Here is a 20802-nt window from a genome sequence, read left to right on the forward strand (position 1 = left end):
ACACTGCAAAGGTCAAAACAGGAAGAACTGGAAGATCATTAGAAAGAAGTCTGTATTCTCTGGCTTTACATTGTCAATTTGACCTTTTCATGTATTGCTCAGATTTTAAAGATGAACAGAGTAAAAGACAGATGGGGTGATAATGAACATGGAGATGTGCTTCCCTAAGTAGGTTCATTTTTGGGAGTTGTGATATACCAATTAATTTTTTTAAGGCATGGACTTTTGGAAATGAAATAAAACACTGTTTTTAGACTGCAGCTGAATTTCATTGGCATTTAATTTCTACTTTTAGTTTTTTGTTAATTTTTCCAGCAATTAAAATAGCTGAGTGATGCTGCAAAGTAAGAATTTCAACATTCTTTAGTAAATTATTCATTCTGCTCAGTAGGTCATTTTGCCTTGTCTGTGACTGAGGTGGCTGCGTTTCCTTCACTGCTTACCTGCTTGAGCTGTTTAAACTGAATTGCAACTTTTCCTGGAGTAACTTCTCACTTGTTAAGAGATGACTAGGAACTACTTGGAATTGGTAGCTGCAAGTGCTTACAAACCCTTCCTCAGCTCCTTCATCTTCAAGTAGTAGTACTTGTCCTTAGGGGTAGCAATGTTATTTATGGGAAAATTATTTGAAGGAGGCAGCGTGTTGCAATGGTAACAAGAAGGGAGAAGGAGTAAATGCTGTAAATGAAGAAATAGGGATTTTCAGCCTCACAAAAGGGTCTTTTTTGCATTATATAGCTGACGATGTAAATCTGTACTGTGTTGGAAATTGCAACTGCTATCTCATACAAACAAAAGGAGCTGTGTGAAGTAAACGTAGAAAAGTCACTGAAATAGTTCCCAATAAGGCAAATCTACTATCAAGTGAAATTATTTGATGCTTACTGCCAGTCAAAGATATTCAGAAGCATCTTCTGGAAATTTCTTTTGCATGTACTCTGGAAGGGCCTTTTGTATTCCCTGTCAGAGAATATACGTTAGCTTGCAAGTTGGTTATTTCAATGTGTGTCCTGTTCTAGTGCTATTTATTGTATTTTAATGCTGATTATTTCTTGATGGCTAGGGAATGTTGTGTTTTTGTTCAAAATATTATTCGTGGTATTTCTTGATTGCCACATTGTCAGACCACTCCATTGAAGTGACGCCTGGACTAATTACTAATTACGGATCATCTGTCATCTAAGCAACATACATAATTCTGTTTGTACTGTGTTATGCTTTTAGTGCTTGTGTATGGAATGTGGTAAACGATTTGCCACAGAAGAGGCAAGGATATGTCAGCACACTGAAATCACAGCTGTGGACTAATACCTATATATACACACACATATATATAGTGAAAACTTCCTGTTGTGTTTCTGCCATGGCCTTTCCTGAACAGGGTCATCTGTTCTCTGTGGAATAATAAAAAATTTCAGTCTGAGTCACTGTTCTGATTTTAGTAAGCAAAACCAAAATATTCTTGTGTACATTAGTAGCTCTGGAACATCATCTTTAAGAGAGGGACTAGTCCAAGTTTGACCTCTCCGTGCATGGCGCTTCCAAACTGTCATGCTAAAGCACATTTCCTCTGAGAGCTGTATTGATTATGTGGTACAGGCACTTGCGAAATTTAACTACATGACAGTTAGCAGTTAATTAGATTTCTAACACTACTTCTTTATGAAAGTAGTTGTAATTGTTACAGGTAGTACTGACCATAAATATTTTGGGCATTTAACGCAACTTGATTTGAGAAGGAAGTTGATAGTCCACACAGGTGACAACCCTGCAGCATAGGGTCATATGGACAGATTTGCACGGGATAAAGAAATAATGACGTGGAGTTCCCTAAGGCAGCACAGGTTGGAGGAGAAAAGTCCATATGATGAATCCTGTACCCTGAGAAGGTAGGGTGATTTTGGAAGGTGTGTTTGTAGCATTTGGGCCAGTTAGTTTTGCCTCTCATCCAGGTTTCTTCGTTTTGGTTCAGCCTTATGCTAGCAGTCTTCCTATCCCCAAATTAGCTCAGTGTCATCACCACACTCCCTTGTGAGGAGCAGGCTTGCTCATCCAAGCTACATTGCTAATGATGAAAAAGAATATTGCTCTTTATTTAGCCATGCTTTCAGAAGATTGTTCTGATAACACTAGTGGCAGTCATAAAAAGGCGACAGTATTGGACAGTATAAAATAGTTGCAGTGTTAGCAGTTGACAGGAAAAAATTGAAAGTTGCTTCCATCTTAGGAGATACTTTCAAATTGGAAATGTGATATGTATTTATTTAAGTCTCTAATGACATTTCTATCTAGTCCTCACAGGGTTATTATCTCTCTGGGAAAGGAAGTGACCAAATGGGGTTCTGCTCTGCAGAATGACTGTAAATGTCAGGCTGGACTGGACAGCATCTTCTGGGTTATTGAGTCCAGTGGTCTACTCTTGAAAACAACCACATGATATAATTGTGGAAAAAACCCCCCATCTATATTTAATGACTCCATGTCACTTCTTCTTCTTGTCTACGATGGTCTAGAGAACCAAATGGGATGGGATAAAATGAATTGAAAATGATGTTAGTAAAATGAACAGTTCTCAATGATAGAGAAAATGAGCAAATGCATTAGGTATGAACATCTCTTCATAGTTGCTGCTGAATGAGTATTTTTTATGTTCTGCTAAAACATAAATTGAAACATCCATGCCTTTTTTTCAAGTGGTGGCCAATATCACCCTTCTGAGTGTTTAATATATTATCTGATGGATTCTGAGAAACTTCAGTGTTTTTAAAAATTTGTGAGAGTTGCTTTTATGGTAGAACTTGCTTTTGAGCAAGCTGATTTTTTTTAATATGTTGAACTGATGATTCACTGAATCTTCCTAAGCTCTTAAATTTGTAGAATTTATTTGCCACGTATCTGTAACATATTACATTGTGACATGCCAGATGGAGGAGTGCTTTGAGTGGAGAAGGGTATTATTGGTGGCCCTAACTCCTTCTCTCCTTAGCTTTCTGCTTCATGATCATTTTTGCAATCTGAAGATCACTATAGTTAATCTTCAAATGGGTAGTGTTGCGGCCCTACAGTTTGTGGGGTCATTGTTTTATTTCACTTGTGTATGGTTGTGTTTATGCACCTTAGATTATACTGTACTAATAACATATTAGTGAATGCTGTACTATTTTTCTTTGCCCCTTACTCCCTTGATTGCCATAACTTAAAGTTTATAGCATATGTACCAATATTTTTAGGATGCTAATTTATTGTGTAAAAGAGTATTTTCTTGTAAGACACTACCGTGTAAGAAGCAGAATGGTGTCTTGCTGTGGCTCTGACTGCCTATATATTTTTGCATAGTAAAACCAGCCTACTTTTTGTTTGGTAAAAATTACTACTTCTGAGTCTTCGTTTTCAAAATAAGACTCTTAAAACGAAAGTGAACATAGGATCTTATGGACAGGGATTCTAAGGAGAACACTTGCAAATTGCTAAGTGCAGTTGCCTGCAGTGGCAGACAACTTGATTATACAATACTGCTAATAAACTCATTAAATTCCATCTCAAAAATAGTTATATGATTCTCCCTATTGTTCCTGTTGGATAGCTGTTCTGAATATTATTCTCTGATGTGATTACATTTTCCATTGTGAATCACTTCTGTAGTCATGTTTTTTGTTTTTTTTTTTACTTTGAATGCGTGCTTTCAATTTGATAAAAATTGTGGCAGTCTTTTGAATCTCAGAAATGTTTAGCTTTAAGCTTTCTCAAATAGAAGGAAAATATTAGGGGCAAATTCTTATAAATAAAGTCTGTTGGTAGTGGCGAATTCTGCAGTACTGATTCTCAAATATTTGTCCAGTGTGTATTAATGATAAACAGTCAAATTTTGAGATGTGTATGCAAGCCTGAAAGTACAATCGTTTGTTTCCTTCTTGCTTTCCAACATTTTCTTTCCACATAATAATTTTTTTCCCAAGAGATGCTTTATTTTTTTTAACATATTGTCTAAACCTGGAAACTAGCTGTGCATAAAAAATGCAAGTCTCTTAGGATTAGTGATAAAACAACAATGGACTTTATTTAGCCTGTCTGGGGCATTTAAAACAAAAACTGTTTTTGAGGAGACAAAAACACTGTATGTGAAACAGACAAAAAAAACCAATGTATTTTATTGTACAGTGTCAGGGTTTCGATATACCTCTAATTCCTGTTATACAAGATGAATACATGAGCTAGAAGCCCTCTGTCAGGGGCCATGTCTGCAATTTAAAGCAAATAAGAAATAGGCCACTTGCATAATCTTTGTTTTATTCTGATTTTAACTTCAGTATTGGATTTGGAAGACGCTTTGAGTGAATAGCGGGTTTCCATAATGACGTGTTTTGGTTATTCCCCAACTATTACTAATTTCAGAATGAATAGTTTTGACAATTTTTGGCTAAAAATAGTTCCTTTGAAACGTAGCTCAGGCTCTGTTGAAGCACATTTTTGTGTCTTTCTTGACCAGTAGCTGCACGATTAGTTTGCTAAACTATGATGTGTGAGCTCTGAGATTCATCTTTTGCCTGAAATTATTTGTGCCTGTACTGCCTGTTTGTCAGGAAAGTAAGTACCTGACCATTCAGGCCTGGATAGTGCTCTGCTCACCTTTGGATGCTGTTCTATTTTTTGGTTGGTTAATATATGAGCATTTACTACAGTCTGACTGAAACCTGGTTGGGTGCTCTTACTATGGTAGTAAGGTATTGATTTTATATTAATGACTTGCTGCCTGATTTTATAATTCAGTTAAGTATTCTATAAGAATTAGAACAATTTCAACAGGAAAGACTGGTAAATGAGGTGAGTCTTTTCTATCTTTGCTTTCCTTTCTTTCATTTTCATTCTTTCTTCCTTCCAATTTCTTTTCATTCTATTCCCCGTCCTCTTCCCATTTGTATTTTCTTTCTCTTGTTCGTTCTGTCCCCAGATTCCCTCCTTGCTTTATACTACCCTTCGTTTTCTGACATCCCATTCATCTTCCAGTCTTTATGGCTTACTTTCCCACCTCCACGAGCACACCCACAGGATGGTTAGAAATTTTACAGCATACCCAGTTGTCAAAAATTAAACCTACAAGTCCCAGACCCATAATACTATGCTGGGAATGCTCATTAACTCCCACACTGTTTGGAAAAAGAAGCCGGTACAGTTAGTGTGAGGTCTGCAAACCATAATATGTGCCTAATACTACTTTGCTTTCCACTAAACCTGGGAACTCCTCATTGGAGTTGGGATCTGGCTTTTTTTGCTTCAGCTTTGCTTCTGCTTTGCAGAAAGCCTAGAAAAAGTGACATGAATGTGTAGTTATAGCGCTGTGACATTTGAGACATTAGTTTTGAGGAGAATGCACTGTTCATCAATGGATCAGAAAACCTGTTGCAGTAAGTGGATGTACCAACAAGTGGATCCTCAACACAGCAGCCTCATCGTAGCTTCACTGCTGTGGTATCAGTGCAAGTTCCCCACACTTGAAAGGCAGATGGTCCTACCCTTTGTCTTTGATGCAGGAGTATCTGGTGAAAAAAGCGTTCACCTGGGGAGGATGAAGCAGAGTTACATTGGTCTTGCAGCAGACCCTTCCAATGTTAGTGGCTACCACTGCTGCAGCCACCTGCAGGAAGAGAGCAATGGTGTAAGGTCTCATTGCCAGAGGAGAGTTGAAGTGGGGTTTCTACTGGGGACGTGCCTGTGGTCTCAGATGCCTCTGTCCAGTCTGGATACCAGGATTTCTTCCAGACCATGGTTATTTACTGCTGGCAGAAGTCACGAAAAAAAAAGACTGCATCTCTAATGTGTGTATGATCAACTGATTGCCCCCTCTGCTAATTGGCCTGTGAATGCTAAATAAAAAAGGAGTATTCAGTGTATGGATGACAGTGCTTAGTTTGCAAAGGCAGTAATTTGAGGCTTTTCTCTTGCTAAATAGCACCCATGCCAGTGTTTAGTGTTGCTCAGTGGAATTATCATCAGATTTAATCTTAATCAAAGGTCTCTAAAACAAGGGACCTGCACAGTTTTTGGATAGTTTCCACTGTCCTGTATTTCGGAATAGCTCCAAACAGTAGAGACACTTGAGGTTGCTTTTTATTTTTTTTTTTCTGGAGGCTTTAGAAATAATCACTGTGTTGCTTTGCACTCTTAATGCTGCTGTAAGAAAGATGAAGTTATTGTGTGTTAGAAATAGAAATGTAGGAATACAAGCTTAAATTTTGCACTAATCAGTAGTAGAGGCTTGACCTGCTCACTTCTGCTTGTTCCTGGTTAGTATTCTCTTTTTAAGAGAAGCCTGTATCACATTGAATTAACTTTAGCACGTAAATGGCAGTACTGTAACAGAAACCGGGTGTTAAAACAATATTACTTACTACACCATAGCTGAACATAGCTCTACTGTAACTAACCTTGGAATTATTGGATCAATCACTGGTAACCCACCCTAGGTTAGATATTGCCAGTAGTGTTTCCAGTTCCTTTTTTTCCTGTTCTTCTTATTCAGAGGAGAGCACCAAAGGAAGCTAAGCAAAGCATTGCTAAGCAATCAAAGGAAATCAATCCTCTCCTTTACGCTCTGTTCTCTGTTACGCAGTCACGATGCCAGTTACTTAATGTTAAGTGAAATGTATTAGCAGACTTTACTTAAAGGTGAAGTTGCCCAGTAAAATGATGCCTCATCACGGATAAAAAAACCCTATAGTACAGTTAAAGATACTAATTATTCTTTAAAATCTTCTTTCTCTAGAATCCTACTCAAGTGGGAACTGCTCTTCAGGTTTTCCACAACCTTGGGACTTTGAAGGATACCATTGCTAATGTGGTGGACGGATACTGCACAGTCCTGGAGGAGAACATAAAAAATGCTTTGGATATAAAAGTATTGACCCAACCATCTCAAGCTGTTACAAGAGGTATGATACTTGTTTTACAGAGAATGAGAACGTGGGGTTTTTTTGACAAAAGTACAGTATGTTGTCAAATGGAAGAAACTCTCACATTCAAGTCCATTATAATAGAGGATAGGAGTAGGCATGTCTCAGAAATAATCTAATAGAAAGCCAAAATTGGGTCTGTCTCTTGTTATTGGGCTCAGAAGTTTTCCTTTATTCCCTGACCCCTCCTCTTTTTCCTGTCTTGCCCAGAAAATTGTTCTCTTGAGTTTGCAACTTTGCAGCATTTTCTTAGCAGTTTGTAATGGAAAAATGAATCCGAATTCTGCTTTCTTTGTGTTGGTGGGAGGATCATGGGTTGAAATTATTTGCAAGCAATGGAGCAAGCCTGAAACTATGCTGTGATTCTTTTGTCAGGTGGAATTTGTTTCAATATATTCAGTATATTCAATATGAAGGATGTTGCACTATTAAACATTTAGTTCCCACATGTTAGCTCAGGTACCAAAGAATACTGAGGAAGTGGGGTGGTAGGCAAATTTGAACTTTGGCAATAACGAACATTTAAAACTTTTTTAAAAAAAAAACTTTTGCAACGAGTTGGGGGTTCAAAACCATAATCACCATAATAACAAAGAAGTGCAGCCCCTCTCAAGGAAAGCAATGGTTTAGAAGCTGCCTACCCTTCGGCTGGAATATAATTTTTTTCAGTAGTTCACCTATGCATTTAAATCCTGAGCTGGTAATACCTGTATTTTTCACAGCAGCTGTCTCTGCCATTTCACTTTGCCATTGCATCCTGCAACAGTGCTCATTGCAATTGCCTTGGTGTTTCTGTAGAGGTCTGAGTGGGTAAAGCAAGTAACAGTGACAAACATCGAAGTATCCCCACTGAACTTCAGAGTTTAGCTGACTTCTCAGTTGAGACATCTGAGACCATTCACAAAACTCTATATTTCTAATATTTTCATTTTCACATGTGAAAGCTGAAATGTGCTGCTGTTTGTTTTTAAAAACCATTTAGGTGGCCCTGGTAGAGCTGCTATGCCAACGCCTGGGAACACAGCAGCTTTTCGAGCAGCCCTCTGGACAAACATGGAGAAGCTCATGGATCAGATCTGTGCTGCTTGTGGACAGGTACTCAGAAGCTAATTCCTGATTGTCTAGTCATGCAATTTGCCTGTAAGATATTAGATGCCACTTTACCTCTCAATAAATCCTTTCTTACAGGTGCAGCATTTGCAAAAGGTATTGACAAAGAAGAGAGATCCTGTGTCACATGTCTGTTTCATAGAGGAAATAGTTAAGGTAAAGTTTTCATTTAACTGAATGGGTTTTAGTAATTCTGTTACGGAAAATGTGATGAGGGAATGATTTTGTTTACAATTTTACAGTTCTATAAAAATTTTGTAATTAAATTAATGGGAAAGAGCTGAAAGTCAAACTAACATTGGAACCAATATTTATGGTCTGTGGGTTACATCTGTAGGGTATAAACATGTTCCTTTTATAACCATTTCTTTTTTCTTTAAAGGGAGCTGATAAGGCACCACTGTCAGTTTTTATTACTGATCATTAATGTAATTCCATAAACTACCATGTGATTTGAGAAATTAATTAAGTCTGTTAGTTTGCATAGGAGAATGTGTCTTCATCTAACACTTTCAGCCATCTGTTTCTGTACTTCTTGGCATTTTCTTCCTTGAAAAATAATCATGGCTGTTCTTTTGAATACCTATTCTTTTCCATTCAATTGCATTGTTTTCTATTCAGATTTGAAATAATTTGATTAATGATCTCCTTCAATGTTAGGAACAGGATTACTGAAGCTATCTCATCTACCTTAGCAGATGAGAAGAATCAAAAACAAAAGATGTGTTTATGCAGACATCTCCTTTTCCAAGTATATGGCTAGATTTTTAATTTACATGAATTTAATTTTTGAAATATGTTGGGGAAACTCTTCATATGCAAATGTGGTCTTCTCAACAGTGAAAGCAAATAATGAAGGTTAAATACAGCATTTAAGTGTATCTGTCTGTTAAGCCCATCTCCAAAAGACATTGCACAGAACATCACTTTTCTATGAGGCCTTTCAAGCTTCTCTTTCTGTATTGTAAAAAAATGCAAAACCACAAACACAAAACACCTCAAAAAGTTATAAACTTTTAGCATATTTTCTTCATTAAAATGTTTGATCTGGCAAAAAATGTCTACTGCTGCCTGGGTGGAGCCCGTCAGTAGATCAGCATGTATAAGGAGAAACACAGAAACCTAGAGACAGGAGGAGGAACCCTGGAAGGCTCAGGAGGAGTTGGAATGGAAAGGGAGCTTAGATACATGAGCTCTCAGTGTTTATGAGTGACTTCCACCCTCAGCCTGCGCTTCTCAGTCTTCCCTTTTGTAGAATGGCACTTGAAAAGGGAATGGGAGTTTTTCCAGTTAAGGATGATAATAGAGGGAAACCAAAGGAAATCTCATATCATCCTGGACAATAAATTAACAGGGAAAATGAATCTCAGTAGAAGCTAGCAAAGGACAATAAATTAACAGGGAAAATGAATCTCAATAGAAGCTAGATGCAGAGTAAGGAAAAATACATTAGAAAGTAAAATAAAAAGCTCTTGATTTGTCATATGCTAAGGATGTTCCATGATCTCCCTGATTACCCTTCCTTCCCTTCGACTTCATACTGCAGGATTGCATCTAAGTCACAAACTACATTTCCCAAATAAGTTCTATTTATTTCTCCATATGTATCAGTCTTCCAATTGGTTTGCTTTTAAACAGCTGTTTTGGCGTAGTATAGCACCAAGCTGGACAGTTGTCATTCTCAGTGGGGCAGCTAAGGAGTGGGGGTACATCCCTGTCTGATGGTACCAGAACTCTCACTGTGACACAGTACCACTGGCAGCACTGATGCGTTACTTTCTTCTTACCTGAGATGGTTCAGTGTAGGACAGTGTTTTTCTTGGCCCTTCTCACATTATACCATTTGTTCTAGTGTCCCTTGAAAAAGCTATAGCACCAGCCTGCAGATGGGTGAAGTCGTACTAAACAGTAGAGCTGTTGTTCAGACAAAACCAGGGAAGTACTAGATGCTGCTGAAATTCAAAGAGCATATGTACAGATGGCTGTAGGGGAGAGTATGAATTGTTGTGTACATTGAAAATAGATATAAGCAAGGAATTGGTATTTTGCCTTTTACTAATGAGGATCCCATCTCGTATTAATCTAAACCGAAACAACATGCTTTCCTCAGCAAGTGTTCTGGAGAGAGAGAAAAGTTGGATTTTCTTTATTGTATTCGAGTTCATTAATAAATGGAGCAAAAGAACAAAATAAACTAAAGGTACTAACCCATTTGCTAGGGCAGCATGCCTACGCCAGAAGATAGGAAAGCGAATCATCCACTCTACAGTCTGTGCACTAATTACTGTTACTGATGTCAACATTATTATTATAGTCATCTTTTGCAGCAGCTGCAGCACCACTTTGCCTGTCCATCTGCTTCCTTGTTTTGATTACTGCAGTGCAAGTATCATCCTAGGAAGCATAAGAAAGAAGGAGACCCAGCCTTTTTAAAGCACAAGTCCTTTAATAGCAAGGAAGCTACTTGCTTTTTCTCTTTTTTTCCATTGGGGATTTTTGTGTCTTTCTTTTCACAGATAGCACAGCCTGCATTTTTTCTCATTTTGTATTATGATCTCAAACATGTGCTTTCCGGCCTTCTAATTACCTGTTACCATAATAATATTTAGTAGCGTTGTATCATGTTGTATTCAAAAATGTAGTTTTAAAAACAGTAACTAATTCATTAAAGGAGTCACAAAACCACTCTGTTTAAAAGAAGAAAAAGGAAACAAACTAAAAATCTGACAGATGGAGAAACTGAGGCATAGAACTTGTAAAATTTATAAATACTGGAGTTCAGCTGCAGGGCAGTGACAACAACCACATCTTTTCTATGCTATGGTTTCTGTTATAGAATTCACTTCCAAATTTGTCCACCAATTTGCAGTTTTGGATTTTGATATTTTTCCTTTGCTACAATAAGCACATTTATTCATAATAAGCATTTATTCACAGTAAATGAATGCAATTTTGAAAAGAAATCAAACACCCAGTACATTTAAAAAACTGTTACATTCCTAGTAGTAATGAACTATAGATTCATTATTAATCTGTAAATATTAAAATTACAGATTTAATTTCCAAAAAAGATCTACGAAATATTTAAAGGAGAAATAAATCTCTTATAAAACTGAATGGACATTTTTGTGGTTTTATCCAGGAAAAATAGCTTTTAATGACTAAATTTTAGTTGGCCAAAATAATTCAGAATTCACATTTCTAGTTTTGGGGAAAACAAGTAGAGATTTAATTTTATACATCTTTTAAAAGTAGGGTTATTGTTTTCGTAAAGTTGAGGGTCAAAATTGAAATGAAAAATAAGATTTAAATAATGTAAAATTGATATTTTTGTTCACCTAATGACTGGTTATTAAAATCACTTCTTTCAATTGCTTAATCACCTTCAGAGAGCTAATAGGTTACTCCAGTTTATTCTCCTTTATTGCTTCTCTCTTTCGGCGTGTAGTGACTAATCCTGCCTCAGCTGTTGTAATACCTAAACTACAATTGACTTCAGCGTAAGTCGCAGCAGAACGTATCTTTCTGTGACAGCCAGCTTCCTAATTAGAGATAAGAATACCTCTAAGCCCCTTGTAAAAGAGTTGAAAATGATCTCTGATCCTCATCTATTTTGGGTCCTTCACTCCTACATAGGCATCAGCAAACAGTTCTGCAAAGTGAGAAGCAACCTTAAAAGCAGCAAATAATTTTGTAGGGGGGTCTTGTGGTGGTCAATAGAAGAGGTGAGCTGGGGTCTCTCTGCTGGGCAGAAGGGTGCTCCCTGTGAGCTCTGCCCTTGATCGCCTTTGATCTGCTGGCGTCCCGGTTGTTAGCAGCTTCGGCACACTGCAAACCCTGTCGTTTACGTAAGCCTCTGGGTAAAAAAGTGAGCTGAGACTTTTAGGGAGTGTTATTATGTACTTCATGGAGGGCTCTTATCGTTGCCTCTCCTGATGAACGTTTGGTGAGTAAGCAGGCTATTTTCCTGAGTTGTCAACGCTAGCAATATGAGGTGTTAATGATACAGAAGGAAATGTCCTCATCATTACATAAGATAAAGAAAATAAATGGAAAATATAAGTGTCTATTGCCCAAACTGTACTTATATTTCACCTTCTTATTTCTCCTCTCCATCCAAACTTGTTAAAAAATATTGCTGCTTTGAAATTATTCACGCCTAGCATCACATATTCACATTCAGTTGACCTAATTAAAAAATAATCCCAAGTGGAAAAAATTGAAAAATAATCTAATTACTACTTTATGCAAGTTCAGAAAATAATCTGGTTTTCACGTATTATGACAAGTATGTGAGTTAGTTTCCAGTATTTTTTTGTAGAAGCAGAATTGGATTACTTGTACATCATTTCTACTGCGGTTTCTGTTTATTATTGAAGCAGGAGATCTAAGCACTGGTCAATAAGCAGGTTTTTTGATCCTCAAAATACCAAAGATGCTCTTTATTTCAAACCTACAAATTGTCCTGCTGAATTCAGTTGCGAGATTTTTGAGACCTCTCTTAAAAAACCAAAAAAGTCTTACCAGTTATAGGTCCTTATTCTAGTTTTGGACGGATCGGTGTGTCAAGGCAGCTATGTGAGAAGTAGTTTGGTTCTAATTCAAATGGAAGCATCAGAGCCTGTGCAATGGTTTTCTAAAGACACCGTGCTTTCTCTAGAGCTTTAGTTCTGTTTCTCTGACAGAAATGTGCAGCCATAAATAAAAAGGGTGGTGTGGAGATTGCATGGGTTAGTAGGTTGTAATGACCTTCGTTCTTTCTCATTTCTGGTTTGGTGGGGTTTGGGCAAATTGCAGTTCAGTGCTGATGGAATATTATTAAGTCAGTTGGTTTTCAGTCAGCTTGCTATTTGAAAAGAAATGCATTTACCAGAAGTGCCACTTTTTATCGTTGCTCTTGTCAGTCTTACCTGAACAACTATGGCCTGGGTGGATGTGCACAACCCTTTCATCCTTGGATGGGGTGTGGAGTAGTCAAGGTGAAAGCTTAGTTCAAATTGCTGCTGTACATACTAAATCAGTTCTCTGGTTAGAAGAAAGTTGTCGGTTCCCTTGGGTAGTTACTGGCTTTTGGAAACACTATGTTCATTTACTTGCAGTTGATATATATCTTGCATGAATATGGGAGGATTAATTAATGTTTTAAGTAGTTTTGAAGATATAGGACACTATTTAAAACCTAAGCATTTTTGTTCCTTACAAATTAGTTTTTCTGAGGAATCACTTAAGAATTCTAAGACAGGGAGAATGCACAGTCTTAACTTTATTTTCTAGTTAAGAAGGTTATATTTTTGAAAAAAGCAGGTTTTGTTTCTTTTGTCAGCTGCTTAGAGAGACCTTTTTAAAATGTTGCACTACTGCTGGAAGTCTAGAAACTATTACACCTTGGGTATAAACTGATCAACTCAGTGTAATGAAATTCTATGCCCTGCAGTAAAACAACAAAATCAAGGTCATTTTTAAGATCATGGAGTCATTTATTGACATCTGTTCACCCGCAATGTATAATGTAGACAACATTAGAAATTTAAATGCACTGTTCTTTTTAAAAATTTAATCTCGACTACTTTGAGAAGATAGAAAAGGTTTATTGAAAACACATTCAGATTTTGTCTGTTTCTTTACTGATTAATTGCACCACTGAGGAGGATGGCTTTTTGTTCACAGTCTAACATTTGGCAATTATGTTGCTATAGAAATAGTGCAAATAGATTTCCTTATTTCTGTCCCATAAGATCTTGCCGTACAAAATTGTTAAATCATTTGCATTGTTGCTTTATTGGTGGAAAAAATATTTAGGCTGTCCTTTAAATGTCTTCTGTTTTTAGTGCAACATTCCCAGGTCCTGTATTTCTTTATGGCGGAGCCTTTGATTACAGATAGAAAACACTGTATGTATTAGTATGCAAAGCCTGATTTCAGGAGCCTGCAGCAACTAGCTGCATGGTAATATTCACTATATTGTTTTACATTTCAAAGAGGCTTCACAATAAAGATGTTTTTCACATTCTACTCAAAGTATCAAAATTTCTACAGGGAAAAATAAGTTGGAAGTGATTGTCATGAATTGGGAGCCAGTTTAGAATCAGTGGGTCACATTTATTATTTGAATGTTAGAATAGCTATTTTAGAGACACACAAATATGATAATTCACAGATGGGAAATTATACTCATTAAGTTCTAAATTTACAGTGTGGAGGAAATAGAGACATTTGTAAAAATAAATATATGTCTTTTCAGCATCTTCTTGCATTATTGTCTAATACTGAATAAGGGGGGTCAGATACTTAATACTTATATTAAGAACAGAGCTCAAGAAATTTCATTTCAGTAATAGCAAAGTTAATTAGTAGTTTGTTATGTTTTTTAAAAATGAGGTAAGATGTTCTGGTTTTATGTTTGAGGAGACTTTAAATCAGTTTTCCAGGCTGCAGCATTAATATTGTTGTAGAGTAACAGTGAATACAGATCTTCAAATATCTTTGCTCTTATGGTACGGGTACTCAGCCCACTATTGTTCAGTGGTTTATTGCTGGTAGCTGTTAGTGAAAATGGGTTATACTTTTTGAACTGTGAAATCAAGTCATTTTCATGTGAGTAAGTGGAAAGGGTTTTAGCATGTGGATTCTGTCAGCATGTAGTTTTTTCCATCAAAGATAATCTTGTAATCCTGTAAACAGGCAATACTAATCTAAATTTCGAATCTATATGGCTGAGTAATAATGTTGCTTCACACTACTAACAAGGCTGCATGTGTGCTATAATACAATGCACTAAAGATACACAGACTGCTGAAAAAAAGAATATTTAATATGCAAGTATAATTTTTTTTTCTCCTGTTCATTCTATACCAATAAATCTCATCTGAGTCCTTTCCTTACCTCCAGTAATTGCATAGAATATGGTCAAATCTGCAGTCCCTCTCAGATGCGATCTGTGCTTTAACAGTCTTCTTTTTGAAGTTCTGAAACTCAGCTTTTTGTGAATGTAGGGTTCTTCATGACTGACCCAGATGAATGACCTGACCAAGAGGGTGATGATCAGTGTGCAAAGTCTAGTTGGGGGTCAGTAGGTAGTGGTGTACCCCAGGGGTCTATATGGGGTCCAATCCCTTTTAACACCTTCATTAATGATCTGGATGATGGGACAAAGTGTACCCTCAGCAAGTTTGCTGATGACACAAAACTGGGAGGAGTGCCTGATGCTCCAGAGGGTTGTGCTGCCATTCAGAGGAACCTCAACAGGCTGGAGAAATGGACTGACAGGAACCTCATGAAGTTCAACAAGAAGAGGTGCAAAGTCCTGCACATGGGGAGGAACAATCCCAGGCACATGTACATGCTGGGGCTCATGCAGCTTGAAATCAGTTTGGCAGAAAAGGACCTGGCCACCAAGTTGAACATAAGCCAGTAATGTGCTCTTGCAGCAGAGGTGGCGAATAGTGTCCTGGGCTGCCTTAGGCAAAGTATTGCCAGCAAGTTGAGGTGATCCTTTCCTTCATTCACCACCAGTGAGGCATGGAATACTGTGTTGAGTTCTGGACTCCCCAGTACAAGAGAGATGTGGACACACTGGAGAGAGTCCAGTGGAGGGCCACAAAGATGAAGGGACTAGAGCATCTTTCCTCTGAGGAAAGGCTGAGAGAGCTGGGACTATTCAACCTGGGGAGGAGAAGGCTCAGGGGCATCTCATCAATGTCTATAAATACCTGAAGGGAGGGTGCAAAAGGCACAGAGCCAGGCTCACCCCAGTGGTGCCCAGTGACAGGACCAGAGGCAATGGACACAAACCTCCTGAAACGCAGGAGGTTCCCTCTGAACATCACTGTGAGGGTGATTGAGCACTGGCACAAGTTGCTCAGGGAGGTTGTGGAGTTTCCATCCTTGGAGGTATACAAAGGCCACCAACACAGTCCTGGGCAGCCTGGTCTAGGTGGCCTTGCTTAAGCAGGGAGTTGGACCAGATGACCTCTAAAAGACTCTTCCAACCTCAACCATTCTGTGATTCTGTTGACTTGCAGCTTAAAATCTCTGCTTAAAAGGCTGGTGAACTGCTTCCTGAAACGCAGGAGGTTCCCTCTGAACATCACTGTGAGGGTGATTGAGCACTGGCACAAGTTGCTCAGGGAGGTTGTGGAGTTTCCATCCTTGGAGGTATACAAAGGCCACCAACACAGTCCTGGGCAGCCTGGTCTAGGTGGCCTTGCTTAAGCAGGGAGTTGGACCAGATGACCTCTAAAAGACTCTTCCAACCTCAACCATTCTGTGATTCTGTTGACTTGCAGCTTAAAATCTCTGCTTAAAAGGCTGGTGAACTGCTTTGAATTTGGCATCTACTAAATGTAGACCTTTTCTGTCCTAGACTAGCAGAAGTGTTAAACTTTTGCCATTAGGATATTAAATTTTCACATTTATTATGCTTGTATTATTGAGGAAAGACTCATTTTTGTTAGTTTACAACAGAGAGCAGGATGAACTAGCACTGTCCATATGTCTCTTGGCACTGTCATTATGCAGTATTATCATGCATTTTTAATGGTTTTATCTAAATAACCCTCTGTGGTGGGGAATTTGCACAATATTGCTGTCTGTGCAGAGTATTGACGATAGTAACTTTATAGTAATAGTTGAAACTAAATAGTCATTCAAGGTGAATACATTTTTTGCTGATTGTTGATTATGGCCCTGATTCAGCAAAGCACTTAAGCACACTCTTCATTTCACATAAATAAGTTGTACCATGGAAGTCAAACAGACTGCCTGCATCTATTATTCTAATCAGGATAAACTTAGTTGAATGATGGCTTACGTTAATGATCTTTGTCCAGTTCATGTACACAATAAAATTCCAGCACAATGCTGTTGAAAACATTCATTGCCATTTGTGGTCTAGCCTGCCAAACATATTTTGTCTGATTTATGTGTGTAATTTCCATGAGGAAGTAATTCCTATGTGAATAGTATGTGTGACTGAGTACCGAATTTTTAAACAGTAAGAAAAATAGTAAAATCATAGTGAATGGGCCAGACTGGACTCTGATTGTTGTATTTTTCTATTTTACTCTGCACAGATGCAAGTGGATTCTCTAGGAATAATATTTTCAAAGTAGCAAAGTGCTGACAGTCCATATGTGTTTCAAAGGCATTGTTCTGTCCCCCCAGCTCTGGCCAGCTCTCCAGCAGGTCAGAGAGGCAGAGGGGTGCCCTAGTTTATGGTACTGGGCAGTTGTTCAGTTTGTTTCAGACAGCAAAGAATGGACAAGAGGAAGACAGAGGAAAGCTGTCTTGTGCTGCCCGAGGAGCTGCAGAGGGGCTACTGAATCATCTGAGTTCCTGCTGGGGGATAAAGTGGTGACTGGGTGCAGGAGCAGCAACAATAATATTTTTAATTCCCAGTTTGGGTTGGTAGATTATTAGTTTATGTAAGTGTGGTTTAGGTATAGGAGCATTTTTACAGCAGATTTTCTTGGAAAAATAGTCAGTTCTGTGGCCAATCTTAACCTCCCAACCTTTTTGTAGTGGTGCAAAGTATGATTTATGTGCAGATTTTCCCTGCTGTGGGATCAAAATAAAGCTGCAAACAGATAGTACCATCGCTTCAAAAATGCTGAGTTAAATGGATCTGCTTTTGGTGGAAAATCCTGTTTTGCCGTTATAGTCCTACAGTTGCATGCAATTAATATTCATCAATTCAATTTGGTTGTATTCTATAATGAGGAAAATAATGTATATGTCAACCTGAATCTTGCCTGGCCTGAGTTGTAGATAACATCAATTACAGTAAAGGTTCTTCTGTTGAAGAAAGAGCGTATAGTAGGAAAAGAGGAAATAGCACTTTTTATATGCTAAAGTGTAATAATTTCCTTGTGAGAGACTTTAAGTGATGTATGGATGTTTTATCTAGGATTTCTATATTTGCAATAAGCACCTGAAACAGTGCTCCAGATAACAGTGATGCAGCCAGATCTCTTAACTTCCGAAGATTTATGCGTTCTCTGTGTTATTAAACACGTACAGTGGTGGGGGGAAATATGACAGAATGGTGACCTTTTTCCAGTGTTGTTGGATATGGAATAGGAAGCTGTTGGAAAATGATTGCCACAGAGCTGAAAAGATAATCGGATGCAGTTCATTACTCATCTTGTCAGCTGCTCCTGCTACAAGGGATTGTATCACAAGATGTTAATCTGCTTGTGACTAGATTTCAAAGCAAGCATTTTTATTTTGGAGAGAGTGTAAGTAATTTAACATCTTTCAAATTTATTTCATTTTCAGAAGCAAGAGAAGTGGAAAACTCCCAATTTAAAGCCTCAGAATGCTAATTGATAAAAATATTAGTACAACCTTGTGGATTCAGTTACAAAAATATGATGATACGCTGCAAAAAACTATTTAATTGCAGAAGTTGTTCTTTTTAAGCTAATGATGGGGTTGTGTATTCCTTGAATAGTGGAAGTTAGTCTGCTAGCACACGTCAGTGTTTACTGCGAGACCAGTATAGGCACAAGACAGATTTGCACCAAAAAGAATGGCTTCTGCACATTGAATCACTGACATGGATGTACCCAGTGCCTCCCATACATTGTCTGCCAGTGAGGATGTATGGTGGAAGTGTAGAGGAGGACCAAATTCATTACTTACACCCTACAGATGGGAAGATGACAGCAATGCAATTTTAGCTAGGTGACGTTTTCTGAAAGTGAAAGCCCCAAAAGAGCAGTTACTTTCCGATACTGTGGGATGTTGCTCACAGTGTGATATGAAGCAGAGGGGAAGGCTTATAAACTTCCCATTACAATAAGGTGAGCCAGTAGATTTGCTGTGTACGTTTCATGCAAGCAGTACTCCCATTTCCTCTTCCACCTTCATCCTGCCCTGAAGAAGTTGTCCAATACAAGGAGAGGGACATTCCTTTAATTTCCTGCTAAGCTGGAAAAACCCATTCCTTTTGTTCCCCCTTTTTGTGTCATTTTTAAGTATTGATTATTGTCAAATGGAATTGCTTATTATATTTTAAATAGTTAAATTATAATTTTGATTGTGATCTATAGATGTAATTGCTATTAGAATGTATTATTTAAAAAATAAGCAGTAAGATACTTAAAAGTACTTAAGAAAATAATATATTGAGTTAACCTGTAAGCAAAAGAAATTACAGGTTTAAACAAAATAAATAAATGGTTTCTGGATGCTTATGGTTACATATGGCACTTTTTACTCCAGCAGGAGCATCTCATGCTAATGCCTTGCTGTATTCCAATTTTGGTAGCTACAGTCCACCCACTTAAATACCCCCTGGTGTATGCGTAGGCAACAGTATTCTCTAGTTCCTGCCACGAACTCTTACATGGTCTTTTGTGTGCTATTAATCAGCAGCTATTTTTCACCTCCAGAGTGACTGCATCTCAATGCTGGACCAAGTGAAATATCGTATCTTGCCTTATAGAAGCAACCGGTAATGACTCCGTAGATAGTGTTTTTAGTTGGTCCAAAACTGGGGCATTAATCATTTTTTTTTCCCCTAAATGTTTTCTGACTGAGTAGTCAATCAATATGAAATGTTCTTTGAATTTTCCATGTGGCTTTTCCCCTCTGTTTCTCCTCATACATAATACAGTTGGTTAGCTGAGACTTGAGGGCCTTCTTTACTACAAAATTCTGATACAGTTAATGAACACCATTTGCCCAGGTCAGAAGACCCAAGCTAATGGGCAGAGGCTTAATTGGTACAGCCATGTGGCTACCATGCAAATGTTTACATGAGTACATATGCATATATGTCTGACTTTATATTATATTTGCATATAGGTAGATACAAAAGTTATGTATTTTCACAAAAACATGAAATGTTATCACACGTATGTCACTATTATTTGTCACCATGTTGAATCTGACAGCTAAGATAGAAAAGTTGATGTGAAGGGACTGCAGGCAAGTTTGTTTTCAGGGCCCTTTAATCATTGCATTTTCTGCTACGACTATGACAGAGGTGTAGATGGTGATAACAGTAATGAAAAAGAAGTTGTTTGAAAGTGCTCTGTAAGTATTTTTCCACCTCCATTAGATTATTTAGAAATTGAATTGAGTTACCATGCTGAATAGGCAAACATTGTTCCAGGCTGGGATAGAGAATATGAAAGCTAATTAATTTACTCTATAGTTGATGTGAAAGGCCATTTGTTTTATAGTAATTTTCATGTTTTAAATGTGAAACTGTGAAATGAAGAACTGAGTAATTTCACATTTAGGCTATAGTAATAAATTTACAAAAAATCGAAGATATTTTATGCAGTGCACCTTCTGAATCATTGTATAATATTACAATTTTATTTTGCCCATTTTTGAAAATCAAATACAATTTTACAGAAAATACAATCATAGTTGTCAGTTAGTTCAGCTTCTAAATCCATCAGTGTCCTCAAGCAGTCAAAAATGAGATTCCATCATCCCAGTTTATTTTAGTTTTCTATATTAATTCTCATACATTTTAACAGTCCTACAACATAAAAGATGTTCTCTCTCAATTCTTAACACATGACCTGAAAGGAAGTTGCAGAGAGGCAGGGGTAGGTCTCTTCTCCCAAGTTACAGGTGATAGGACGAGGAAACGGCCTCAAGTTGCACCAGTGGAGGTTCAGGTTGGATGTCAGGAAAAATTTCTTCATGGAAGGGGTTATCAAGCATTGGAATGGGCTGCCCAGGGAAGTGGTTGAGGCACCATCCCTGGAGATATTCTAAAGATGAG

General features: G+C 37.7%; 1 protein-coding gene across 1 annotated transcript in view; it reads left to right on the plus strand.

The window, feature by feature from the left end:
- Positions 1-20802, plus strand: part of COG5 (component of oligomeric golgi complex 5) — a 188214-nt gene that overhangs the window by 117228 nt on the left and 50184 nt on the right. The window contains exons 9-11 of the mRNA XM_014963365.1: positions 6761-6926; positions 7930-8042; positions 8136-8213. Coding sequence (XP_014818851.1) covers positions 6761-6926; positions 7930-8042; positions 8136-8213 — 357 coding nt within the window. The remainder of the gene's footprint in view (positions 1-6760; positions 6927-7929; positions 8043-8135; positions 8214-20802) is intronic.

The sequence above is a fragment of the Calidris pugnax genome, unplaced genomic scaffold (genome assembly GCF_001431845.1).
Source record: "Calidris pugnax isolate Ruff unplaced genomic scaffold, ASM143184v1 scaffold44, whole genome shotgun sequence".
Lineage (NCBI taxonomy): Eukaryota > Metazoa > Chordata > Aves > Charadriiformes > Scolopacidae > Calidris > Calidris pugnax.